Source organism: Rousettus aegyptiacus, unplaced genomic scaffold (assembly GCF_014176215.1).
Source record: "Rousettus aegyptiacus isolate mRouAeg1 unplaced genomic scaffold, mRouAeg1.p scaffold_m13_p_14, whole genome shotgun sequence".
NCBI classification, from domain to species: Eukaryota; Metazoa; Chordata; class Mammalia; order Chiroptera; family Pteropodidae; genus Rousettus; species Rousettus aegyptiacus.
Genome location: NW_023416289.1, coordinates 9894706 through 9912345, shown reverse-complemented (window position 1 = coordinate 9912345; position 17640 = coordinate 9894706). Strand labels below are relative to the sequence as shown.

The 17640-nt window shown below is 45.5% G+C and overlaps 1 protein-coding gene across 5 annotated transcripts in view; it reads left to right on the top strand.

Moving 5' to 3' along the window:
* The window catches only part of HYDIN (HYDIN axonemal central pair apparatus protein), a 310335-nt gene that overhangs the window by 194011 nt on the left and 98684 nt on the right, over positions 1–17640 (top strand). For all 5 annotated transcript variants that reach the window (XM_016164411.2, XM_036231381.1, XM_036231382.1 and 2 more), the window contains 6 exons: positions 10395–10532; positions 11219–11300; positions 13297–13410; positions 13670–13879; positions 16094–16231; positions 16884–17061. In XM_016164411.2, coding sequence (XP_016019897.2) covers positions 10395–10532; positions 11219–11300; positions 13297–13410; positions 13670–13879; positions 16094–16231; positions 16884–17061 — 860 coding nt within the window. The remainder of the gene's footprint in view (positions 1–10394; positions 10533–11218; positions 11301–13296; positions 13411–13669; positions 13880–16093; positions 16232–16883; positions 17062–17640) is intronic.

Here is a 17640-nt window from a genome sequence, read left to right as displayed (position 1 = left end):
GCATCACTGGGCCAAAATTAAGGGCCAGACTCCTGTTCCCTCCAGAGGGTCTAGGGAACATCCTTTCCTTGCCTTTTTTTTTTTTTTTTTTTGGTTGTGAGTGATAGCAAACCGGACTCAAACTAACTTTGAAAACTAGAATTCATTGTCTCGCCGAAAGCGTCTAGGTTTAGGCCTCAGGCACAGCTTGATCCAGGGCTCAGGCAGCGTCACCTGCTCCTCACATCCCCCCACCCCACCCCGCCACCATCTCTGGGCTCTGCCCTCTGCTACGTTGGCTCCAGGCTGGGTCAGGTTCTGCACACCTGCTGCAAGGTGATCCAGCAGCTCCAGTTCTTCACATGCCGGGCTCAAGCCCACAGAATGAGGTAGAAACTTTTTCTCAGAAGTAAGCCCCAGCAAAGGTCAGGCTGCATCTCACTGGCTCTGGTTGATTCCTGTGTCCATTCCTGAACTATGGCCTAAGGAACACAGCACTACCCCCGAGCCAGGCTGGAGGTTAGAGACAGACTAGTCCCCAGCGGGAAGTGGAGGACGTCAGAGCAGAGAAAGGGAGGGTGGATGCTGGGCAGCGAAGAGCAAAGATGCCCAGCATCATGACTGATGGGCCCATTGCGTTTCCCTGGTCAGGCCCGAGCCAAGGAGACAGACATCTAATCATGAACTTGGATGCCAGCTGCTGAGAGGCGTATGTGAGGGATAAGACACCTTGCCAGTGCTCAGAGACATGATAAGCTGGTAGACCCCTCAGACACTGCGCAAAAGCAGCTCACAGTGAGACCATTCGGCCCATTTCCCACACTGCCACCCCCTCACCATGGAGCCCAGAGTCGCGGTTTCATAGGCACCTTCACCTTTATGGCTCTGCAGCTTCTCACCTTTCACATGAAAGACAATGCCTCCCTCTTCGAAGACTTAGGGTAAGACCACCATATAGTGTGAATAGATTCACATCTTTACTATGGGAAGAACCTCTTTTTATAGCTTTCCAGAGCAAAATATGTCTCAAGTAGGAAATATTTCCTGTAGACAGCTTTTTAAGGCCAAGTCTTCAATAAAAAGATAATTTAGGAACATGACAGATTCTATCATTTTGACCAATAGCAATAACTAGAATTGTGTGCCTGTCACGGGCCATGCTCAGTTCGAACTCCATTACATATCTTAGTTCATATCACACAATGACCCTGGAAAGTATTCATATCTACCCTCGAAGCTGAGGCCCCCGGTGCCTGAACCGACATAGTGGATCAGGACTCCAGGCCTACCCTGAGTTTAAAGCCCCCGCCTTAACCACTGTTGTCTACTGACATATCAAAGCACACTTTTCTGCATATTATATTTTATTACTATATATCCATATTTCATTTATGTGAACCTTTTCCGTCCAAATGCTGTGCTAGGTGCTATAGAACTACAAAGATAAATGAGGCCCCCTCCCTGTCCATGTGAATTGGTGGCAGTGATGGCAGTGGTTTTAATATTTGTCCAGTTCTTTCTGGTGTGTTCTCGTCCCCACTCACTGTCAAAGGCTCTGCAAGAACATGTATGTGCAAAACGTGTGTGCTGAAAAGTAGAGAGACAGCTCGTGGGGCCCCACTACCTCTCTGCACCTCAGTAACGAGGGCTCTTCCTTCTTGTACTTCACAGTGGGTCACCACCATGCTAATCAGAGAACCACTGCAGAACCTCACTTTAAAACCTTTTGTTTTGAGTTTTCAAATGTCCAAAGAAAACCATGTTGGCCTCTTTAAGAATCGAGTTGGCCTGAGCAAGAAGTAACTATAGAGCTCGACAACAGGGAAGTTGGAATATCCGTTGGGCTTGCTTCAGGAGAAGGGATGAGAAGGAGGAATTGACAAGTAAGATGCGGAAAATGAGCTAAATGTACAACGAGGTGTTGATAGGTGAGGAGGGGAACACTCCAGGTCTGGTGGTAGAAGGAGAAATTGGGTGTGTGACAGGAAAAGATTATGACAAAGCTCCATGGACATTTGACACCCCCTTCCCCCCACCCATAGAGTGAGAATCAATACAGAAAATTAACCGGGCTCCTTCAGCACAAAGCATAGTGAGTAGAAAGGTGCTACCTGGCACCAGGTTAACAATAGAAAGAAAATCATTCCCAGCCAACAGGACTTTGGGGACACATTTAAATTTTTAACACAGATTCGTAAATTTCTGTCATAGAACCTTAGCTTCTCATAATATATTATAGCCTTGTGGCCCTGAATCCTATCTGTTTATTTAAGAACTCGTGAAAAGAACAGGAGAAGACAAAAATAAAGATGAAAATCTAAGTCCGTCTTGGTTCCATGAGGACACGCAAGAAGTTTGGTGGATGTGTGGCCTCATCTCCCTCAGTCCTTGTCTTGTTACTTTGTAGATGAGGTGCTAGGAGTATGGATCGGGGTAACGTGCTTTCTCATGTTGGAATTAGGATGCACACATCCTTGGGGGGCCATTGTTCAGCCTACCACGGTGAGATTTTATTATGTTTTTTAATTTGTTGGGGGGACATTGGTTAATAAAATTATATAGGTTTCAAGTGTACAATTCAACGATACATCATCTGTATACTGCATTGTGTGTTCACCACCCAAAGCTAAATTTCCTTCCATCACCATATGTTGGACCCCCTTTACCCTTGTCTACCTCCCTCACCTTCCCTCTGGTAACCAATATGAGTTTTTGTTTGTTCGTCTTGTTCATTCGTTGCTTTCTGTTTTATATCCCACATATAAGTGAAATCATACGGTTCTCAACTTTTTCGGTCTGACTTATTTCACTTAGCGTGATAAGCTCAAGTTCTCAATCCATGTTGTCACGAACGTCAGTATTTCATCTTTTCGTATGGCCGCGTAATATGATTAGATAAAGAAGATATGGTACATATATACAGGGGAATATTACTCATTAGTGATCTTGAAAATGGAGAGTAAAGCAAGTGCTAGACACCACTGCATACCCACAAGATTCGATAAAATTAAATATGACTATACCGAGTGTGGTTGAGGCTGTGGAGGGATAGGCGCTCACACATGTCCCATGGACATGTCAGTCGATACAGTCACTTTGGAAAGCAATTTGTTATTCGCCGGTGAAGCTGATCACGAACATCCCCAAGACCGTGCCCGCCCTTTCAGCCTGTCTGGTCTTATGTCATCTTTCCTCAGTTCGGCTTCTCTCTTCGGGACCTAACGGGTTAGTTCGTTCCACCAGTTTTTCCTCAGAAGCATCTCACGGACTGATCCTGCCCCTCAGCTCCCCTAGCCATCTCCTTCAGCTAGCCCGCTCTGCCCAGATTCCCTCCCAGACCCCCGCCTCGCTCTGCCCGACGCCCTGCGTCTCCTCGCCGATGCCCCCTGGCCCACGCCGGAGGCCGCTTTTCCTCAGGCCCCGCTTCCATCACCTCATTCTCTTCCCTCTGACATCTGTTGCTTTTCAAGGCCAGACGTTCTGACCGTTCTCCTCTCGGGCAGTAATCTCGTCTCACGCTTTGTATCTCCAAGTTCTCTTATACCTTTGTCCTCAGCGCACGTGCTCCAGATCTTAGAAAGCCTTCCTCTCAATCCTCCCGTTGCATTAAGCACCAACCCGGAAGGAAGCAACACGACACTGGTCTCCTCCATTCACTCCCCGACCCAGTTTAGCTGGCTTTTGGCACGCCCCCCCCGCCAACCCCACTCACTTAACTGAAACTGCCTCTCTGGAAGATCAGAAACAATTTCATGACTCCATATGTTCCGTGACATCCACTCTCTTTTTTGTGTGTGAAATTATATCATATATGCACAAGTGTATGTGACATACAAACATAGTTTAAGAATAACAATGTTGCATCACCCCCTTATAACTATGACATTATTAGTAAATTTGAAGCACCTTATGAAAGAGAACAGTGTGGGGTCGACCTTTACAAGTCCTGCTATACTCGAAGCTGATGCCCTTGAAAGCCTTCCAGGCCTTCCATCACCCAGACCCCCTTGTAGACCATCCATCTAGAACCTCCTCTCTTGCTGAGATGGACCAGCTAATTCATCCGGTCAGGGATCAGAGTAGTCTCTGGGACGAATGGGAGGGCTAAAAGCCTCTCTCAAGTCTGAGCTTTTATAAACAAGTTCCTGCCTTTGTAGTTGGCCTGCAAATGACTCAAGACCAACCAGAGGGAGACCTCTCATATTTAACTTAAAAGCAATGGCCATAGTAGGGATCCTGTAGTCTGCTGCTATTTACAGTCCAGTTAAGTCCAGTCTCCTGAGATACCATATGTTACCCCATAGAGAAATGAATTGGGCCATCTTTCATTTCAGTTTTGAGTGTTACAAAACTTTTCGTATGGCTTTTATGTTATTATAGAAGAACTCTAGTTACCTTATCTTAGATTCATTCTTTTTAAGGCATCTTCTAAACATCAGCCTTTTGTATACTCAGTGTGAGCTAAGCTGGCCTCTAAAGAAATCAGTGGGAAGTATCAGTGTATCACTGAACCTGAGTTAGAGTTATATCTGCTTGGTTTATTTAGTGATTCTTTAAAAAGTGTACATTTGATTTATTGATGTGTTCATATTAATTAAAATCCCCAAAGCTAGCTACATCTACTGAAGTCCAGACATTAAAAGAAATCAACTTTAAAAACTGTCCTGTTTTGAAAATATTTTTAAAGAGATTTGAAGCTAATTATAAGGGAGATTTCACAGTCTACCAGTTCAGCAGACTTTCTAAGAGCATGCAGCAGTGGGGACATCTTCTGGAGCTTTTATAGAAGTGGCCGTTTCTCTCAGAAATCCCTCTGGAGAGCTTCAAGGTAAAGTCTGGACGTATTCCTCCACTGCTCGCCTCACAGCAAAACTCTTTGTGGGAACTCACTGCAAGGGCAAGTTCAGCTGTGTCTTGCTTTTCTTTCTCTAGATATAATCAGGATGGGTCCCTCTTCTTCTAAAGAAAGGTTCTAGGAAATGCATTGCATCCTCTTTATGTCATGGATTCTAATTGCTTTTAAAATGAAAAAGCCTACTCTGTGAGTCACTGTCATGGGCGTGGCATGGCATGACATAACCAAGGAGAAGCCCTCACTTGTTGACCAGGTAGACTGCCCAGTACAGTTGGTAAAAGTGTGAGCTTTGGAGCCAGGGTAATTTAGCTCAGCCACTTGCTCTCCAAGTCTCAGTTTTGTCGTCTGACGATTGAGAGCCATCATAGTACCAAGCTCACTTAGCTGTTGTGAAGATTTAATTAGGCAGTTCTTATAAGTGTTAAATGCAATATCTGGTAGAGAGTGAGTGATGAATAAGTATTGGCTACATTTACTTAATCAGGGCCTGTCTTATTCCATTCGGGCCACTACAACAAAATGCCAGTAACTAAGCAGCTTATAAATAACAAACATTTATTTCTAACAGTTCTGGAGGCTGGAAAGTCCAAGATCATGGTACAAACAGATTTGGTGTCTGGTGAGGTCACACCTCCTGGCTCATAGATGGCATCTTTTTGCTGTGGATTATATGGCAAAAGGGACAAGCTGGCCTTCTGGGTTCTCTTTGATAAGAGCACTTATCCCAATCATGAGGGCTCAGCCCTCATGACCTAATGACCTCATCACCTCCCACAAGCCCTCCCTCCTAAAACCACTCCTTATGGGTTAGGATCTTGACATATGAAATTTGGAGAGACCCAGACATTCAGACTATTGGAGTGCTCTCACTTTAGCACTACGTCTTCTAAGTGACTCTCATTAGAAACGTGCTGGTTGCTTTTCAGTATTCTGACTCCAAGGAAATCAAAACTCTCTCCTCGGGAGTCAGGCGTCAGCAGTTCTTAACGTCCCGCAGGTGATTCCAATGGACAGCTGCAGTGAAAATGACTGTTCTAGAAGCTCCATTGCACCTCCTTTTGAGGGCCTTTAAAAATGCAGTTTTTTCCCCCTAAGGTCTGAGTAACATGAGTTTCAGCTACTCAATTATTTCCCACCAACTTCCACTTTAGTCCAAGCGGCCAGTTGGGAGCATTCTGGGACGCGATAAAGTCAGCCTGAGGCAGGCTGCTCTCCGTGATGGGCATCTGGCTGCCGTTCTCCTCCCTTTCTCATGCGGCCGGCCAAGCTAGAACGTGCCGCTGGGGAAGGCACTGAGCCGGCCCCGTCTGCAAGGGGCAGCCAGAATGAGACCACAAAGCCAGGCAACAAATACTGAAACGTTCGGCATAGTTGTAGGGGAAAACATCTCAACAGTGACATTAATTATGCTGAATAGCACGTGCTCATACCCTTGGATGGTTGAAAACTCAAACTGGACCTCAGAACCTAGGAGCGTAGAAAAGATACCATTGGCTGCTATGGGTCATTTCTCGTTTTGCTATCAAGACGGCAGGGCTGAGGGGGGAGCTTACTTATGAAGGATCTCTCTAAGCCACACTAAGGAGTCAGCTTTTTCCCCTGGAAAATGGAGAGTCTCCTTAAAGGTTTAAAATGAGGAAGTGAAATGATCAGAAAGTTCACTCGGGCTGCAGAAGGGAGCATGGATTAGAAGGGGACAACCCTAGAATGACCAAAACTCGGAGCCATATTGTAAACAGCGATGGACAACATAACCCAGTGGGCTGTTTTCTATTTTATATCATTTACGCAAAAAACGAAAGTCTCTCCCTCTTCTAAACGCCAACAGACTCTTCTCTCATCCGAATTCCAGAATGATGGTCATCCCCAGCAACCCCAGCACAAGAATAGCCCATGTGCATTGGACATTTACTATGACCCCGGCACCCTGCTGAGTTCGTTAGGCGAACTAAACCTCACAACAATCAGATGAGCAAGGTTCTGTCACTAATGCCAGGTCACATGGTGTGTAAGCCGGGAAGTCTAATTCAAACCCAGGCCATCTGACCCCACAGCCTTGTTCTGAACCACCGTGTACTCTGCACATCTTGCCACTGGAGCATTTGCACCCTGAGTTACACCCACTCCTCGGTCTCTGATCTGATCCCCGGGCCTCTGAGGCCCTTGAAGCAAGAATTGGCTTTCTCTTATTTGGAGTCATACGGTGCCACAGTGGGTTTCCCAGAAACGTAACCGAGGTGGTGATTCTTGGGCAGGGGATTTATTGAGGGAGGCTCTCAGGAGAAACTATAAGAATAGAGTAAGAAACAGTGTGAGGTGGAGGGGAAAACCAGGGGAAGATGTGATTTCAGAAGTCTCGCCTCTGCCTGAGCCCGCGGGGAGCTCTGGAGTGTGATTGCATCAGAGCTGGTCCCACGCAGAGACAAGGAGGCTGGGCCCTTACGGCCCTCACTCTCATGTAGCAGTCCTTGTCTACAGCTCACACCCTAGTGGTTGGGAGGATGTAACCTGCAGGCAGCTCTGCCTAGCTAGGGCAATGCTCCAGAGAAAGGTGCAGCCAGCACCCACAGCACCCAGTGGATGGGTGCACCATTCTGGTGAAGGGGACCTAGAAAGCTCACCACTGGTATCTGCTATAGTCGTAACTGCAAAAAATATATATCCTTATAAATATATACATGTATGTGTATGTGTATGTGTGTATGTGTGTATGACAGCATATGAGCCAAACCAAACATACCCATAGGCTCTTTTATCCGGCCCATGGCTGTTTTCACCCCCCGTAGTGGACACACCCCGAACCCAGGTCCAATGAACCAATGAATTTGAAGTCATCATGTCAAGTCCAAGGCTGCTTCCCCATTTATGAGACCTCGGCTGCACTGCAGAGGTGTGAGCAGATGTCCAGCACACACCATTCCGTCTCTAAATACCGTCTGAACCACAACACAAAAAATTGACTAAGATGCAAACATGTTCTTCAAGGTTTTATTTTGATGCGGCGTCGCTTCCAGCAAAGGGGGAATGGGATAGAAGAGCGGTGGACTTTTTTTCAGTTTGCGGCACAAGAGCTGGTATTGATCCTGACTTACCCAAGAATAGAAAATAAAATATGAAGAGGGCAGCTGCTGAGCCCCACCCGGGGGGGCTGGTTGACCGTGGTTCTGTCGCAGCTGAAGGGAGGAGGGTTCCTTTCCTGGCTCCGCCAGCGAGTCTGATGTGGGCAGCTCCGGAGTTGGAGCAATATTGACTGTTTTGTTTTTTTTTTAATTTGTTTGCTATGCTCTCTCCTTTAAAAATAACTGAATCTAATCCTGTTTGGGTCAGCATAACAGGAAAGTAATCATCTGTTCCTAAGGGTAAAATGGAATCTGATCCAAAAATTCTACCAACATCCTATTTCAGCTTTTTGGAACAGGTTTTGATCTTAATGTTAAGTGGAAGGCTTCCTTATGATAAGGGTTTCACTGTCTCCCGTGGCTCCGTCTGTTGGCAATAGGGCTGCTTTACTGGTCTCTTTGTTTGTTTCCAAAGAGACCTCTCACTTCCCAGTCGCCCCGTTGTCATTGTCAACCGAGGTGCTGTTTTTCCTCAGGTCTGCAGGCATTCTACAGCTCTGTATTTTTCCTCTATAGATATTCCCATAAGCTTTTTTTTTTTTTTTTTTCCCCTGTTTAGCACAACATCCCAGAGGGGTGCAAATGTCAGATGAGAGAGTGCTATTATGTGGGACAGTGATCTGGCAGAGTCTCCCCAGGTGTTTCCACTGACCTGGGGTGATTTAATAAGTGCTTCGAATCATCCTCTGCTGATTTTCACTGTCCCTAGCTGCCAAGGCTGAGTGATAGCCCCATATTAATTATCAGCTTCAGTCCTTAGCTGTCATGTTGCCGTTCCTACCCACGGCAGGTCCTAAATCTGGCTGGATATTAGAATCACCTGTGAAGACTGTTAAACATCTAACTGCTGGGCCCTACCTGAGGCCTGCTCAATCAGAGTTTACCCAAGGATGAGGTTTGGTAATCTTTATTTTAATGAGCTTCCCATCACCCAGCCCAACGTAGGTCCTGTGCCCAGAACAGTGTGGTTTATATCAACTTTATTCAGCCGGAAACAGCCACAGTGTCCATCAACAAGATGAATAAACACACTAGTCATCCATACTATGGAATACGGCTCAGCGATAGAACAGACGACTGCTCGCAGTAACATAGGTGAATCTAAAAACAATCTGCTGAGTGAAAGAAGTTAGACACGAAAGAATACATATTTATAATTTCATTTATGTGAAACTTTAAGCATATCTAATCTAGAATGATATAAAGAAGCAGATTTATTTGTTTGGTGTAGGGATTGGGGGATAGACTGGGTAGGTACAGAGTGGAACTTTCTAGGGTGATGGGAACATTCTGTGTATGTAATATGGTAGTGGTGACACAGGTATATGTATTTGTAAAAACACATCAAACTATATGCTTAAAATGGGTGCATTGTGTATATAAATTATGCCTCAATAAAAATTAGTTTATTAGGTGATACTCAATATAGCAGAAATCATGAAGTTGATAGAAGAATGCCCAAAGTTTAGTAAATGGTACTCAGGTACGTGATAGAGAGTAGACAGTATCCTAAGAGAAATGCAGACAAAATGCTGTGAAACTTAAGAGGGAGGAAAAATTTTTTCAGTGGCAAAATGGGACAGTGTTGGGTTCTTTATATAATAAGTAACATTTCTGTGGAGCCTCTGAGAAAAAGTAAAGTGCATATGGGGCCAGAATGAATGTATAAGTGAAATTGGGTTGAAATGAATATCACGGGCCAGAGATGGGGGAGGGGAGGAGTCCTTCAAAAGCTACGTGCACCCTGAGGGAAACAGGAAGAATAGGGGAGACCCCACCACTTCGACCTTTGTGACATTTAAAGGCCTTTCCAGTCATCAAAACCAGGATATATGGGCTTCAGCACCAGCTGGTACGGTCGCCGATTCCCCCTCTGTCCTCTGCTCAGAGAACTTGACTGGCAGCGGAGCAAACTGGCAGGGCCGGGACCAGGGCGAAGCAGCTGCGGCACCGAGCACAACCATGCTGGGAGGCAGGGCCGCGCAGAGGCGCACGTGTGTGCAGAACCAGAGAGATGGTGCCTCGGCCTCGTCCCGGCCCTGCTCTCCGGTTACCGGGGAGCAGGATCCCAGCAGCTGTTCATTCCTAGCCATGCGTGAGCGCCTGCTCCATTCCAGGCACTGTATTAGAAGCCGTAGGAGACACAGTGTCCTCAGCGAGCTCACAGTCTAGCAGGGACGGGAGAAATAAGCGTGAGGGGGGAAGCCCAGGGGCTGTGAGTGCTCAGAGGAGAGACACCGGGCCCAGACTGGGTGGGGCGGTCAGCAAAATTTTTAGGAGAAGGTGAAAACTCAGCTAAGATCGGAACAAGGGAAGGGACAGGGCCGTCCCTTCTAGGCCTCGTTGGTCTAAAATTTGGAACTTGGCCTCAGAGACCAAGAGCCCACCCAGGCACTGACTTGCAACAGCTGATGTGACCGTGTCTTCCCATGCCTTTGTAGATTTGTGACGTGGCCGAGTGAGCCCTACAGTGCCCTCCTGTCCCAGATGGAGTCTGTCCCAGGAACCTCAGCATCCGCCAGCTCACCACCAGTCCCAGCAACAGAGTCCCCTGATGTCAATCTAAGTGATTTTGTTAAGTAAGTGCAAATGCAAAGCCAGAATGAAGTTTTTTTTAATAGCATTCTTCTGTCGGCGCTGATTTACGTTCGCAAACTCATCCCTCATTCATCCAGCCGCTCACCAGTCAACAGTTTAAACGAACGCCTTCTGTGTTCAGCCCTGGACTAGGCATCTGGGAAACAGAATTGAAAGTCATCTTTGCTCTCAGGAGGTCACAGGCTTCAGAATCCTGGGGGCGCTGAGCCCTTCCAATCATTTGCCTGAGGTCTGCAGCCAGGATCGGGTCAAGGGTAGCAGGCAGAAAAAGATACGACAGTTGGTCAAACATTACATCCTCACAATGAATGTTACAATAAATGATGAGGCTTAACATTGAGCGCTGGGGACACATCAAATTGTCTGAAGAATTGCTAGCGCTTCCTAGAACTCGTTATAAGTCGAACATAGGCTAGATAAGCCACAAAAGAAGAGTCAGGGCCTATAGAAAATTGACCACTTTGATGCCCTAGACTGTGGGGGCGGGGCAGGGTGGAACAGAGCACTTTCCAGCCGACCCCTTGAGAAAGGCGTCCCTTGACTGAGAGCCACACTCACTCTGTGGGCTGCGGTGGGGCAAGAGGAGGAAGACAGGGCTGTTATGACGAAGACTGTGTTGTGATGGCTGCCAAGTGAGTGATTCTCCACATTTCATTGAACTCCCCAGGACTATCCTTGTGGATGAAGAGTTGGGGTCCGAAGAGAGAGAACTGAAAAAAACAGAAGTGCCCACCGTTGTCGTCACAGATGTACGGTTTCCTTTCCCTAGGGCGGGTTGGCCAGTCCATGGTCCTTTCCATAAAACAGGGGCAGAGCCAGCAGCAGAGTAGCAAGCGCAGTGCTGGGGTTTGGCTGCGACGAGGCTGCGGGACTGTATCCGGGTCACTTCCCAGCCAAACCCCCACAGGGCCTCCGTCAGCACCCATGGCAGGAGGCAGGGCCACGCGCCCAGACACCTCGACAGGCGGGTTCTCTCTGAAATGGAAAAGCCGCTTACCTCTAAACCTTGGTGATCGCATGTTCTTCTCAACCCCTGGATAGGAGCTACAAGAGGAGAAATATTTTCCGCAATAATTTCATAGTAAAAACAAAGAGGAAATCAAAAGAGTTTACAAATTCATACCCTTAAATTCTCCTAGAATGATGGCCTAAGTAAATCATGGGATATCCAAAGATTCATGTACAAAGATGTATGTTATAATACTTTAGAAACAGCAAAAAAAAAAAAAAGTGTTTAAATTATTGTATGTCCATACTGATATATAATCTTTTAAAACAAGGTTTGTCTCAGTAGTGGTAGGGTGAGAATAAGCAAGCATTATCACACTTCGTAGGTGGGCGTGTGAATGGGCATAGCCTCTATGACATACAATTTGTCAAGTGTATCAAAATTTAAAATGAACAGTCCTCTGCTAGGATATTATGCCTCACCTTTACATTTACAGAAAGACATGTAATTATTCTGGTATACTGCAGCTTTGTTAGTAAAAGCAAGAAAAATGGGAAACAACTCTACCACTAGGAGACTGATTGGATAAGCTAAATTACATCTGCACAAAGCAATACTATGAAACTCTATTGCGGAAAATGACAAGGTTCTTTACATACTTTATTGGGGCACTCTCTGATGTATTAAGTATGTTTGTGAAGAATATTTAGTCACATGGGGAAGCAGCACTCATGTTACAATGTCAACTGAAAAATCAGAATACAAAAAAATATACATATATACACACATATATACAAATAACTACAGTATAATCTCATGGTTGATTTGTATTTCTCTTTTCGGACCTTTCCATAGTTTCCAAATTTTTTAGAATGAGTATGTGTGTATATATAAAACACTTATCTTTTAAATGTTAATTCTTTTTTTCTGTTTTCAAAAGAGGTGTCATAGAAAACTCATGAGTACAGAAAAATGAAAGCAGAAATTCACAAAATCCCACCATTCATAGAAACCTACTTTTGAAATTTTAGCAACCTTCCAGCTCTATCTATTTGCATATGCAAATCTCTGAATGAATTTACACATGCTCACACTTTTAGGTGTGATACATAGACATGTGTAATTTTACATAAATGTAACTACTTTATCACTCAATAATATATTTTGCACATAATTTCTGGTCTATAAATATACATCGCATCATCCGCCATGCACCGAATATCTGACACACTTTAAAATGATCCCCTATTGGTAGACATTTAGCTTGTTTCCAGAGTTTTACTGTTATAAATAACACTGCAGTGAACATCCTTGTACAGCCATTTTCAGCACTTGTCCAATTATCTCTATAGGAATAGGTACAACACACATACCTCAGAGATATTGAGGCTTGGTTCCAGACCACCACAGTAAAGCAAATGTCGCAATAGTTTCCCAGAGCATATAAAAGTTATGTTTACACTATACTATAGTCTATTACGTATAAAATAGCATTATGTCTTAGTAAATCAATGTACATACCTTAATTTAAAAATGCTTTATTGTTAAAAAGTGTTCACCATCATCTGAGACTTCAGCAAGTCATCATCTTTTGGGCGGTGGAGGGTCTTACCTTTGAATCGTAAAAAACAAGCAGTATCTGCAGAGCGCAGTGAAGTAGACTGTAGTAAAATGAGGTATGCCTAGGATTTTAAAATAGATACAACACACTCCATTTTTCTGTAAGCGATGGGGAGGAACACATCCAGGACCCGGCATGAGTGCTTGCTAGCTTTCCTCGCACCTCTAATTTCCAGGAATTAAAAGCAAACTCTGCCGAAACAGAAAAAACAAACCAGAGCCAGGGGGAGTTTCAGGAATCCCTGTGGATATTCGAACAGGAGGAAATGCTTTCTATCGGGATAGAAGAAGTAAGTAACACCCCATGGACCCTAAAGTCTTCGATCCTAACTCTTCTTTCACGTGCCCCAAGTTAGAAATTTAAATCTTGCCAGAGCGCCGTTACGGCCGTGACCACCATCTGTTTTCAGGGTGCTGGGCTAGTCACCTTTCACGGACTCAGACAAGTTAAAGTGAGGAATTCATCTATAAATGGACGGAACCTTAACTCACCCTCTGCAGGCCCTTCATCCTGACAGAGGCTCTCACGCAGAATGCCTTTCTCTGCAGGTGTTTGACATTCTGCCCCTGCACGGAGTGCTGCAGCCACACAGCCGCCACCAGATATCTTTCACCTTCTACGGACACTGTGACATCGTCGCACAGGCCAAAGCTCTGTGCGAAGTGGAGGGAGGGCCCACCTATGAGATAATACTAAGGGGAGAAGCGTCCCTGGTCAACTACTCCTTCGACACCAAGGACATCGACTACGGATTGCAGGTACCGCCAACCGCCAGGAGATTTTGTGTGTTCGTCATTGTCCTCGTTCTCTCTCTCTCAGAGCCCATCATCCGGCTTTGACCCCGCTCCTGCCTCCCTGACCCTGATCAGCCTCCCACTGCCAGCCGTTTGCCAGACATGTTCATTTGCTTTTCTCACTGCCTCCTGCAATTCAGCATGTTCCACACTAGAATCTGCATCTTCCCTCTCAACCCAGAAGCCCATTCCAGCTTCTTCATCGTGGGGCCCTACTACCTTCTCGGCCCCTCAGGTTTACCGTCTCCAAGGCATTTGCCAGTGCGCTCTCTCCTTCGCCTCCCCGCACCCTTACAGCATCCTTGCTCTGCAGATTCTTCCAGCAGGATCCCCCTGGGGCAGTTTTCCCTTCCCATTGCCACTGTGGTTATCGCGCTACAGAGGCTCATCGAGTCGTGCCTAAATTATTCCAGCGGTTCTTCTCAGACTGTAATGTGTAACGTGCGTACAAGCACCTGAGAATCGTATTCAAGTGCAGCTTCTGATTCAGTGGATTCGGGGTGGAGCTGGAGAATCTGTCTTTCTCACAAGCTCCCCACTGATGCTGGTGCTGCTGATCCCGGGACCCTGTGGAAGCAGGGAGTTACAGCCCATTCTGAGCTCCTACTCCTAACCCATCCAAACGTCATTGCCGGTTAGATTTTCCCCAGATTGCATTTTCATCCCGTCAGTTCCCGAACATTAACCCCAGCAGCATTTGGGAAGGCAATATAGTGTTGAGAAAACAGCACCATTTTGTAGTCAGAAAAACTGGGATATTATCCTGGTTTTACTTCCTGCTGACTGTGTGACCTTGGGCACGTCACCTAACCTCTATAAGCCTCGGTAGCCCTCCTCTATAAAATGGGCATGGGATGCCGACGCCTATCTCACCAGGCGGTTGTGCTTGCTTAAGTGTCAGGTCAACACTGTGCCTGAGTCAGAGAAGGCGTTCAATCATGAGTCTCTTCCTCTGTCACCCAGTGGATCACAGCCATGTTTCTCCATGCGGGTGAGGACATCCTAAGCTCCTCTCTTAACTGATTGATGCTCCTTACGTTAAACTTTGTTTCTCACAGTTCCCCATTATGGCCCATTCATTCATTTGTGACCAGGTCGGTTTACGCACTGGCTCTAATGCACCCCAGCCCTTCCTGCCTCCACATTTCCTCTTATTTTATCCCGCTCATCCTCTACCCCCGCCCAGCCCCAAACCGATGCATACCAGAAGGTCCAACTCTGCACCAACCCTCCATTGTCTTTCTCTTATGTCCATGCTCTTGAGATTTAAGTTTAGTCTTTCCCATAATACAGTGTACCTTCTAATTTTTGCTTTGGAAAAATTGTCGGTTAATTCTATATCTGTATACCTTCTCTTTCCAATTTGGTTTTGTATTATATACGCAGACACCATAACACATCTCCTACCAAATTTTAACGGGGATTACATCCACATTATGTAGCTACTACAGGTATATTTACTGAATTGTGTGTGCATGTGTGCATGTGTGTTCATAGGTTAAAGATTGTGCCTAGAAGCAAATTCACTCAACATCTATCAAGACCTTGTTTATTGCATTGGCCAAATAGAATTCTCTTTCATTCCTTATCTGCAGGGTGCTTTGGGCAGTTGGTTCTGGCTCCACTCAGAGTACATTCTTTGAAGCAGCTCTTCCTTGCCATAGCCTGCCTTAAGAACCCCTGAAGTGGCCTCAGTTTGTGGTTCTTGGACCTTCTGGTTAGCTGCTTATGTTAGCAAAATCTCAGGACATGTTTCCATGTCTTTCCATGTAAATAGAGAAATTCATTCTAGAAAATTCTAAACTCAAATCTTATTAAAAAAAAAAAAAAGCAAGTCTTCTTGGTATAGAACAGCTTACTTTAAGATCCTCTAAGCTGAGTTCTTTGTGGTGAAGAAACTTTGTGCTGAAGAAGTCCAAGGGTAGACACTCACCCCACAGCCGTAGGTACGTGTCAGAACTAAGGTAGAGCAGGTTTCCAGGGTTTAGTGCTCCCCCCACCCCTTAGGCACCTTTTTATGATACTAAAATGGGAATTGGCCGCGTGTGCATCATGAAAAATAGAGTCTCTGTCTGGGAGGCATGTTTGTCTAGCCACCTTCGTCAGGATGGTAACAGCACCCCGAAGCGTGGATGACAGAGAGGTCACTCCTTTCCTCCTCCTCCTCCTCCTGTCAAGCTGTTTGACCACGTCACAGAGAATGAAATCACGCTGAAGAACACTGGGAAAGTCGGCTTCGAGTTCAAGGTTCTGACCGACTGCCAGTCTTCCCCAGACAACCTTGTGCCCGGAGTGCCGCTCATCCTGCCTCTCTCAGTGAGTAGCCTGCCCCTGCTGGCCGGGGGCAGTGATCGGAGGCGCCCAGATTCAGAGCTACAAGCTGCACTCCAGGGGTATTTCAGATTACACTAAATGTCCACTGCCGGGGGGATTATGGGTGTGATTTTTTTAAAAAAAGTAAAACTAAAGAGCTCTCAGAAGTAAGAAAAATAAATAAACCTAAGCATTTCACTCCTTTATTAAACAAGTAGTTATTGAGTCCTGCATTAGCCAGACACTGTTCAGGCACCAGGGGTACAAATAGTGAACCAGACAATACAACCCTGAGGATTCTTTCCCCATAATTGTAGGAATGGTTTATTTCCACTATGTCCTCACACTTCCCTTGTAATTCTTTAAAGCTGAGGGTCTCCTCTCCACCAACTTCAAATGAGCCAAGTTGGTTTTAGAAGCAAATGGAGGGGGTAGTTTCTTGTACATATTATGTTAACCTATCAGTTTTAAGGAAATTTCATTGAATTTTTCTCATAAAAATAATTTTCGTATCATAAAAATAAATCTTGCGGGAGGAATGTGAGTGTAGAACAACCAGCATAATATGCCTTTGTGATTATCTAGGCCATGAAACTACTAGAAGCAAGAGTCCACTGTAAATTTTAAAGCTCCTCCTGGTCTTTCTGCTGTGCAGGGTTTTATCAGTTCACTTGAAGAGCAGGTGTTGAAGGTTTACTACTTACCTGGAGTACCTGAGGTCTTTCAGAGGAGTTTTCAGATACAGATTGCCCACCTAGACCCAGAAAATATCACACTGCATGGAGAAGGAATTTTCCCCCGAATCTGCCTCGATCTCCCCAGGAACCTCAAAGGTACTACTACCCACGATTGTATTTCCCCACTGGAGACAAAAAGATGCATTTTAGCTTTGTTTCTTTGAAGGTTAATGAATACTCCCATTTTTTGCTTAGCAGTCCCCACTGGTTCCCTTCTGTGTTATTCCTCAATTGCAAAAAAAAAAAAAAAGTTAAGAGTTGAAATCGACTTGGTGACTAGAGTTTAGTGAGACAACATCTGGCCATAGCGGTCCCAGATTAAGACCCGTGGGCGGTTTCGCCACACTGACTTATTTATAAACATCGGGAAATTGCACTTTCGAAGGGCTTTTCTTTCGGCAAGTGTGTCTTCCAGCTATAATCTCTCCCCGAGTTTTTCTTTCCCAGTAGCTCACTCACAGATGGCCATTGAGAGCACGAAAGCTGATTTTACTGCAAGGAGTACAATTCTCAAAATATAAACTGCACTGAAAGGCGACAATGTTTCTGACTCCACAGAGGTCTGAGGCTGATTTACACTGTTACTGTCTGCTCATACGTCTAGCCAAGGCTTTCATGATAACACCTGGCCTCCAGAGCCATCGCTCTGTGCCGGCATGTCTCTGTCCTGGCAGA